At 35.5% G+C, this 9,528-nt stretch overlaps 2 protein-coding genes across 3 annotated transcripts; one reads left to right on the plus strand and one right to left on the minus strand.

Annotated features, from left to right (window-relative positions):
* Positions 1-324: 324 nt before the first annotated feature.
* Positions 325-3,591, minus strand: LOC125189067 (uncharacterized). 2 transcript variants are annotated; one of them, XM_048086251.2, is made up of 5 exons: positions 3,383-3,591; positions 2,516-2,618; positions 1,770-2,193; positions 1,064-1,132; positions 325-934 (listed from the first exon to the last, which is right to left on the minus strand). In XM_048086251.2, exons 1-5 carry the CDS (start codon positions 3,470-3,472, stop codon positions 433-435), a joined length of 1,188 nt encoding a protein of 395 aa, XP_047942208.2. In that variant the 5' UTR covers positions 3,473-3,591; the 3' UTR covers positions 325-432. The 2 variants fall into 2 exon arrangements, with proteins under 2 accessions (XP_047942208.2, XP_047942207.2); XM_048086250.2 differs by having other exon boundaries at positions 2,447-2,618; positions 3,383-3,588.
* Positions 3,592-5,424: 1,833 nt separating this feature from the next.
* LOC125189058 (BTB/POZ and MATH domain-containing protein 2-like) lies at positions 5,425-9,209 on the plus strand. The gene is made up of 4 exons (XM_048086231.2): positions 5,425-6,111; positions 6,961-7,309; positions 7,880-8,156; positions 8,679-9,209. The coding sequence occupies exons 1-4, from the start codon at positions 5,714-5,716 to the stop codon at positions 8,858-8,860; spliced, it is 1,206 nt and encodes a 401-aa protein (XP_047942188.1). The 5' UTR covers positions 5,425-5,713; the 3' UTR covers positions 8,861-9,209.
* Positions 9,210-9,528: the final 319 nt, after the last annotated feature.

Here is a 9,528-nt window from a genome sequence, read left to right on the forward strand (position 1 = left end):
CACGAATGAAAAAAATCTTCAAATAAACGGATTTTTTTTCATAAGTTCTCAACAACAATTTTGAGAGCTTCAAGTTTTTCAATCTTTGAAGATAGTTTTTCTTGAAGCACACCACCAAAATTGTTCTTCAATCTATTAAAATAACATAAATTTTTTCATTCGTGGGAAAAAACAAACAAGAGGTAAAGTTCGTAATATTATTTGCCAATTTTAAAGTTCGTGGAAAAAACCCAACTCTTTGAAAGTTTCGTGATATTAGATGCCAATATCCCTTTTTTGTTATGGAGCATATAACTCTTATGCAAATAGTTACCGTGACCCGACTACACAAGGAAAGGCTAGCGTTTCTCGATATATATTGTCAAACAATTCAAGTTAGAGCTATTAGTACATCCATAAGTCCATCAAAGCAAAATTCAGAGCCTTTCCTGATCAAGCCAACTGCAGCACTGCAACCGTCATCACTGCTGCTACTCGGAACCAAACATCCTTCAAATTTCTATCCAATTGGTCCATCATTTCCTCTTCGTGAGCACCCAACTTCCCAGAAGATTTGCTGATAGAGATAACCGTGTTCTTCAATCTATTCACAGCTGAAGAAAGCCAAACTAGCCCTAAACCGAATCCGGTGCTCAAAAGTTTTGATGCGCAGAATGGCACCTGGTTGCACAAAACTCTGCAGACAACTCCTAGGACAACAGCAACACCAGTTCCAGCAATGCTGGCAGAAAAACCGGTCAGAAGATCATTGAGCTGAGGACCAGATTTCTTCAACGAGGCGATTGCATTCCTGCCCTGCTGCTTCCTGTTGACAATTATGGAGAGCAGACTTTCACACGCGTAAAGGTAGCTGTTGGATGGGATGTCTCTCTCCTTCATCGTTTTGGGACTGGCCTTCCTCTTCTGTGAGGTCTTCACCTTCTCTTTTACATGACTGACCAAACAAGACAAAAGCTTTCATACACGAATTGTAATATGAATGCTGCTGTTTTGTCGTTCGTTTATATTCATAAAATATAACGTCCTTGAACAAACACAAATTCAGATAAAAGCATGTTCTTACCTATTGAGAGGTTCAACTTTCTCTGTTGCAAGCTTTGATGGATCCATATTAGAACGCCCTCTTCTCCGCCTAGCAGAAAAATTGAATGCAAGAATTAAGGAAAATTTTTCTACATATATTATATTAGAATCCACAAGGATGATAGACGATAAAATATTATATGCTCAAATATAGTAAAAGTAAAACATGCACTTCAAAATCCCAAATACAGTCTATCTTGAATGACAGCTGCAGAACTCTAGACACCGCCGTGGTTGGTGTTAAATTCTCACCTTAGGGTTAAAATCATTTGGGAAATAGCACATGAAAACCAATAAAAGAAATGATGTGATTCAACCTGCAATGCCCATCGAGATTCACCATTCACTTGCTATTTTTCCAAAACAAAAAGGTTCCAATAACCAACTCATTACAAGATATAGAGAACAAAGGTCTAAATCTTTTAAGATATCAAGTTAGTTAGCACGTTGTTCGAAATCACTAGGGAAGGCACAAAAATAAGGAATTCAAAAGTCATAGTCCGATTAACTCAAAGTTGTCTTCCTCCAGAATTTAAGTTTCGTACTTCAAGGCATTGATCGGTATTTAACTATTTATACAAATTATGCTTCAACTTTTCCTAACGACCTAACCTTCAGACCAGCCCAATAAAATGTATGTGCAACCACAAAGTTACGCAGGGCCAAGTAAAGAAATGAGAGGGTACCATTCAAAATAAGGGACTAGCATTGCTCTTCGTCTGGACGTAACTGTGTTCTTCGAGAAATGAAGGTCAGAAATGATAGGAACCATATGAGTCATATCATCTCCCATATGCTGCAACATATGCTCTCTACAACTGCTCCTGTCTCCAACTATATTCAATTTTGGTTCATTCATGTATAGTTCTCTTGCTGGGTAAACAAGAGACTCGGCAGCACAAATACACCGTTCGCCACAAGATGTCAATGGTTGCTGAGCTGAATCAGTTATAAGGTTTCGAGGCCCCATCATATCATAGAGCATAGACAGCTCTAGTAAACCATTCTCTACTTTAATTGACCCCGATGCAAGTAACTCCAATATTTTCTCATGTCTTGTGCATTGTTCAGCAATTCCGAAGCCCAATAGTAGTGACTCTGGATGAACATCTGCCTTCGAAATAGAGCAATTCAGTACTACTAATATGTCCCAACTATTGATTCAACAAACTAATAGATGAACCGTATTCTATTAATATTCTGACGGAACAATGAAGCATGCTAAGTAATAGTATATTGGATAAAAAATGAATGTAAGGCTTAAGGAGAGATGGGTTGATTATTTTATGAACTTTAAGATTGTATGTGTGGGTAAAATCTGGCTATTCATGCATTGAAAGTAGAGAATCAGAGAGCCGCGAACCTTGAACATCAATGACTGTTGAGCTTACAGAGTTTTTCAAAACTAAGTCGTTACAGTCTAATAGTCCACCTGAGAATTTCAATTCATCCTTCTGCTGCAGGCATAAATTGAAGGACTTAGAATTTACAAGATCTTGATTTGGACTGCGATATTGGAGAAAACGGTGCAACTCCTGAAACAAGAAGGTAAAAGGGATCTGTCAAAAGTTCCCTGTCTTTGGAGACAACGCAAGGAATCAGAAAAAAATATTCACTTCACCTATTCGGTAGTGTATTGCTATATGTTGTGTACATGGAAATTATGTAATATAACGAATCATGCCATCTTCCAATATAGAAATGACTTAAAATAGAGAACTGAAAAGTATTACTAGAGTTTACACCTAATGAAAATTAACAACAAGAACCAAAATATACGGTATGCCTAGCAAGATTGTTTTGTTTTCACTTTTGCAGGTTAGGGAAGCCAGGTCGAACCAGGAAACGAGCCGACTATACAAATGATCATCACTGGTATGAATATGAAAGCTCAACCCTTAGCAAGTCAAAACATAGTCGCCCAATTCATTCAAACAAATGTAATTGCATGATGATCATTAGTAGTCATTGTTCATTTATCTTGAAGCTTAATTATTGGATCAAAACCAAATACAATATCAGTTTCAGTCCTTTCTATAATCTTCCGAATCGAAGAATCCCACCAATCACTTATAAGCTGATTCACCGTTCAAACTCAAAACCTTCCTCTCAAACTGAAATTCAACAAAGCCCCCATCATTTTAGATACACTAAATACACAAAAAAATGATCTTTACTACATCAAATTCATGGAATTCATGCAATTTCATTTCTTTCTAGCTCAAAACACAGAAAAAAGCCTAAATTATGGATTGAAAGTAATAAAGTAGTGAAAATAGTAAATGGAAATTGAGTATACCTTTGGCAGCCTGGTGGAAGGATGTTCAGGATTGAAAACAGCCCCCATTCCAGGAGGGCAACTGTGTGAAGCCATCAAGCCCAAATCCATCTCTTCTTTGATTTCAATACTCAGAATTTTGTTTCTCCATTTTTCTTCAAAGGGTCAAATTCCCAAATATCTGTTCGTCACCAAGAAAATCAAGGAACTTAGAGAAAGAGTTACTTTGATGTGATTTCTAGTTTCAATTTCATGTGGCTGCAATTCGTCGATATTCAGATTTTGTCGTTACCCTGGTTCTGGAATCTTCTAACTGTTGCCATATTTATGAAATCTTTAATTTTGATTATTACCAAATCAATTTCTTGGAAGATATGGAATTTTGAGTAAACTTATTTGGTGTATTAAATTAAGAAAAAAAAAAGTACTTCACCCGTCCCAGTTTTATAGTCACGTTTTAGTATAAAAGTCCGTCCCACATTTAGAGTCACATTTAGAATTTTTCATATATGAAAATAAAATTTTACACCATTATTCACTAAAATTACACCCAAATGCCATTATCTAAATTAAAATAAACCAAAACAAAAATAACAAAACCAAAAAGTCAAAAGGGACCCACCTTCAACCAACTTACTTCATTTATTACACACTCCATCATCTCACTTCATTTATTACACACTCCACCATCTCACTTCATTTATTACATACTCCACCTCTCACTTCATTAATTATACATTCCACCAATCTTAAAACCCGTGCCATAACTAAATGTGACTATAAATGTGGGACGGAGGGAGTAATTACCAAAATAATGAGAAAAAAAATAGTTTGATGTTTTAATGAAGTGATAAAAAAAATACTCCGTAAATTTTATTCTAAATGTAGAACAAGACTATTTATGGTTCAGATTAACTAACATAAAATAGTACTCTCTCTGTCCCTCAAAATTCGTCAAAAAAGTTAGTGACAAGTGGATCCTACTTTTATATATTAGTTTTAAAATAAAATATGAGGAAGAATGAGTTTTGGGATGTGAGGTCCACAATAAAAAAAATGGTAAAAGTGAAAGATGACAAATTTTAAGGGACAGAGGAACTAATAAATGTATTTTAATATTAATTGATTTAACGTAAATTACATAATCAGTTTGCAATGTTTTTTTAAAAAAAAAATTATATTTTAACTTCTATATTTGCTATTTAAGAAAAAATATTTTTTTTACTAAATATTGAATAAATTTGACATGTTAAAATTTGACATAAAGTCTTCGTATCATTTATTAATTTCTTCTTTATTGCTACATAATTTACTCTCCATCCCATTAAAAATGAAATATTTACTTTTTAGAAAATATTTTATTTTTAATAGAACATCCTAAAAAGAAAAATATTTTATATTAATGGAATAGAGGAAGTTATATACTAAAAAAATTAATTTTTAATTTAATTTAAATAAATCTAAAAATTAAGGGAAAATATATTTTATTTCATATTCTCTTACTTTATCCATTACCTATTAAAACTCATCACAACTCTCTATTTCTACCGGAACGGAAGGAGTATAAATAATTGTCATTTAGAATTATTAGTATTTCTTTGAAGAGTAAAGGCCAAAAACTGGTCATTTTATATGCCCATTATACGATTTTGGTCATATGCTTTATCTTTTGAATTTTTATATCCTGAATATTTCAACTCGGATCACAATTGGTCTTACACTAACAATTCTGTCAATTTTTAAACAGTTTTAACCCGATTTTGATGGTTTTAACAGTCTCATTTGAGTTAAAACCGTTTAAAAATCGGTCAAAATTGAGTTTAAACCGTTTAAAAATTGATAGAATTATAGGACCAATTGTGATCCGAATTGAAATATTTAAAATGCAAAAATTCAAAAAATAAAGTATATAACCAAAATCATGAAATAGTCATATGTTCAAGACCAGTTATGGCCTTTACTTTTCTTTATAATTTTTTTATTTTTCAACAAATTTTTGAAGTACAAATGTAATCTATATTAAGAAAACAAAGTGAAATTACGCAACTATATATACTTTGGCATGAGCTCGTCAGCTAAATCTTCTCTCTCTAATAAGCTTCCCCAAAACCCTAGAATTTCAGAATTGCCAAATTCCAATTAAATTCGAACGATCAATACGCTAGATTCACGCGCAATCGCCTCTCTCCTCACTCACCCTTATCCATATCCACCAATTTAGTCTAAGCGCTGTTGAAATCATCCGAATTTAGCTCAGATCTGTCCTTATTCCCCCAAATTGTTTTTTTTATTGACAATTCTTATTCAACCCAAAGTTCCCCGATTAATTCATTCCTCTTCTACCTATTTGGAATGGGAAGGTTTAATCTGGAGATATCGAAACCGTCGGAGCCGGCTTTGACCACGTCAACGTCGAGATCGGAAACCGTTAACGGATCCCACGAGTTCATGATCGCGGGCTACTCGCTGTCTAAGGGAATTGGGATTGGGAAGTACGTAGCGTCGGATACGTTTATGGTTGGCGGATACGATTGGGCGATTTATTTCTACCCCGATGGGAAGAGCGCGGAGGATAATTCCACCTACGTCTCGCTTTTCATCGCTTTGGCGAGTGAGGGAACCAATGTTAGGGCGCTTTTTGAGCTTACTCTGCTCGATCAGAGTGGGAGAGAGAGGCACAAGGTGCATAGCCATTTTAGCAGGGCGTTGGAGAGCGGGCCTTACACACTTAAATATCGAGGCAGCATGTGGTGGGTTTTCTTCTCTTTCCTATGTTTTTTATTTCTCGTGTTTGGTTTATTATATCTATTGGCTTAATTGTCTTGTTCACACTGGAATGACGTTTGATTGTGTAGTCCAAGTAGATGTTGGTGTTATGATATGGTTGGTGGTTTAATTTCAAAGTTTTCTCCTTATATTTCGGGGCGTCAATTTGTTTTCTTGTGAAAGGTCTTGCCTTGGAGGAAAATGCTGAACATGTGTCCTCTCATTGATGTGGGGCTGGAAGCAACACGTGAAGTTTTTTCTGTAAGGCCTTTTACTGAAATAGTATGAAACTTCGTGGTGCAAGTCGCCTTGAAAAGAAGAACATATGTAGCACTTAGCGTTTAAGAGTTTTTACCAGAATATACGTTGGATGCAGTTGCTTAGTGTGTTGTTCTGTCTGATTATTGGTGAAATTATAACTTAGGGATGCTAGGTTTCAGTCTTTGAGCTTCATAGCCATACATTCATTGTTCTTTGCTGTTATGTCTCTGCTGTCAATCTAAGCATAGTTGCCTATGTTTCTATTTTTGCTTTAATTTAGCCTAGTCTTTTTTGTTTAGTTCTTTTTATTTTGTATTTACTTTGCTCAAGCTGTTGCTCGCAGCTATGGGGCACACCTGGAGAAGAGTCATAAGTTGTCTGATTTGGTTTTCTATCGGACAAGCATCTTCTAGTTAAGTATCTTATGCAAAGCTGTAATTGAATTCCCTCCTCTTGCATATTTTCTCTGTTGTATATAATTATATATGTAACTTTCTTGTTCTGAACTCATAAATTGAATAGTAATGAGGGAAATGGTCAGTCTAACATACATTTATAATTTTTGGCTGCAGGGGTTATAAGCGCTTTTTCAAAAGAAATGCTCTGGAAACTTCTGACTATCTAAAAGATGATCGTCTTCAAATTCGTTGTTGTGTTGGTGTTGTCAAGTCTCGCACAGAGGGACCTAAGATCTACTGTATCCCGTTACCCCCATCAGACATTGGTCAGCAATTCGGGAAGCTGCTTAAAAGTGGAAAAGGAACTGATGTAAATTTTGAAGTCGATGGCGAAACCTTTTCCGCTCACAAATTGGTACTCGCAGGCCGGTCTCCGGTCTTCAGGGCTCAATTATATGGTCCAATGAAAGATCTGAGCACACGATGTATAAAAGTTGAGGACATGAAGGCACCAGTTTTTAAGGTAGTTTGCTACTTCTCTCACACCCAAAAACTGTTCAATGTCTTTTTGTTAATGTGTTTCCATATATTTGTTTACTTCAAATTTTATCATATGAGGCTTCAAATACAAAATCTTCATTATAGCTATTAACTAGACTAGAGTTTCTATCTGTATTTATTTGTATTGAGCTTGATTTGTGGTGCTGCAGTTCTACTTAATTTTTTTGCAGTTATATTTGTTAACTCTAGAGATTTGTAGAATCTGTGACACTAACTTATCTTTCTCTACATACCTATGAAGCTCTTCTATTTGCGAATGCTTCAATATGTTTTTGTGAGGCAGTTGCTGTAATGGGTAAATTACTTGATTTGCTTCTTTTTGGCCTTAAGAGAATGTTAACTTATGAAGATAGTAAGAACTTTGAGGATACTTTGTGGATTGCGTTTCTTATTAACATGATATTTTGGGTTTTGCATCGTGTTTTCTGCTAGCTCTTGAAAATGAACTTAATTAACTAGCATTTGAGTTGGGTATATGCCCCTCGTGTTAATTGTCCTTGTGTTGTAACACCTATGTCATTCTACCTTGCAGGCGTTGCTTCATTTTATGTACTGGGACTCACTACCTGATATGGAAGAGCTTACTGGAATGAACCCAAAATGGGCTTCAACCTTGATGTCTCAGCACCTACTTGCTGCTGCTGATCGGTATGGTTTAGATAGGCTCAGGTTGCTCTGCGAGGCTAAACTCTGTGAGGATGTAGCTATCAATACTGTTGCAACAACACTGGCACTGGCAGAACAGCACCATTGTTTCCAGCTAAAAGCTGTCTGTCTCAAATTTGTGGCATTGCCTGAAAATCTCAGAGGTATGTATTATTCCTTTTTGCTGGTAGGAACTTATTGATAGTTGTTGGCTGAGTTCTATAATCATTAGTCACTACACAGTTTCAGGGAAACAGTTAAGTTCCACTGTTTATTGAGTATTGACACATCATCACATCGATTTACCAGCCCACAAGTTCCAGTTCATTATTCTCATGAAACATAAATAGTCTTTGAAGGAATTGAGTTGGATATGGTGTGCGCAAAATGATAAGCCTCATGTTCGGTTAGCTCTTATATGCATAGTCACTGATCAAGATATTTCATCGATTTCCCAGCCTGAGGGTTCCACTTCATTATTCTCATAAAACATAAATAGTCTTTGAAAGAATTGAGTTGGATATGTGTGCACAAAATGATAAGCTTCATCTTGTTGGGTTGTTATAGCTCTTATATGCAAAGTCATCTCTCAAGATATTGAAATTTACTGTGTGCTTTAGCCTTTAGTTGAGTTTGGGTATTCTTCTATTTAATGTAACTAATGGGTTGGTGTCCCTTCAATGCAGCTGTAATGCAGACAGATGGGTTTGAGTACCTGAAAGAAAGCTGTCCTAATGTTCTAACTGATTTATTGGAATATGTTGCGAGGATCAACGAACACTCAATAGCCACGGGCAAGCAAAAAACTGAAGATATCCTGGACGGAAGTGATGCCAATGGCAGACGCGTTAAGCAAAGACTAACATAAGTTGCAATTACCAGGTAGGTTCAAATAGCTCAGATGAGAGAGAAATTGGCATAGGTTTTTCATTAGGGTTAATTAGCATCAGTTTCATGCTGCGGCATATCTGTATCTAGTTTGATGCAAGCTGTAAATGTTGTTATGATTTCATATCTTCTCCCTTCGTGTGATCTATAAAGGGTGGTTTTAGAGTCTTATATATCTGTTTGTAATTTGTGCGTTGTTCCAATTAATTATGAAGGTGGGACATTAACTAACTGTGTTTGTAATTAGCAGCAGGACTGTGCCAACTTTTGATTGTTTGTAATTAGCAGCAAGACTATGCCAACTTTTGATTGTAATTTGTCTTTGTTGACTTGTGGTGTATAAATACTCCTGGATGTAGTGTTCACTTCTTTAAGATAAATATCATAGAATTGTGTTGGCCTAAAATTTGCCCTTGCACGATCTTTCAGTTTTCAAATGACTTCTGCCACTTTCGTTACTTAAAATTGGAATATTAAATTACAAATTTCTAGTGATCGATTAACCGGTGCTTGGATGTAGTCTACCATATTTCTTGGTGAGAATTACGATTACTTTAACGAAAAATGTTAATTATGATTTATCGTTTATCTTTTTTGGTTAATAAGTACTCCCTTCGTTCCAAGGAAGATGACGCCTTTCTTGGACGA

The sequence above is a fragment of the Salvia hispanica genome, chromosome 5 (genome assembly GCF_029641045.1).
Source record: "Salvia hispanica isolate PSC_SH4W2 chromosome 5, Shi_PSC_v1, whole genome shotgun sequence".
Lineage (NCBI taxonomy): Eukaryota > Viridiplantae > Streptophyta > Magnoliopsida > Lamiales > Lamiaceae > Salvia > Salvia hispanica.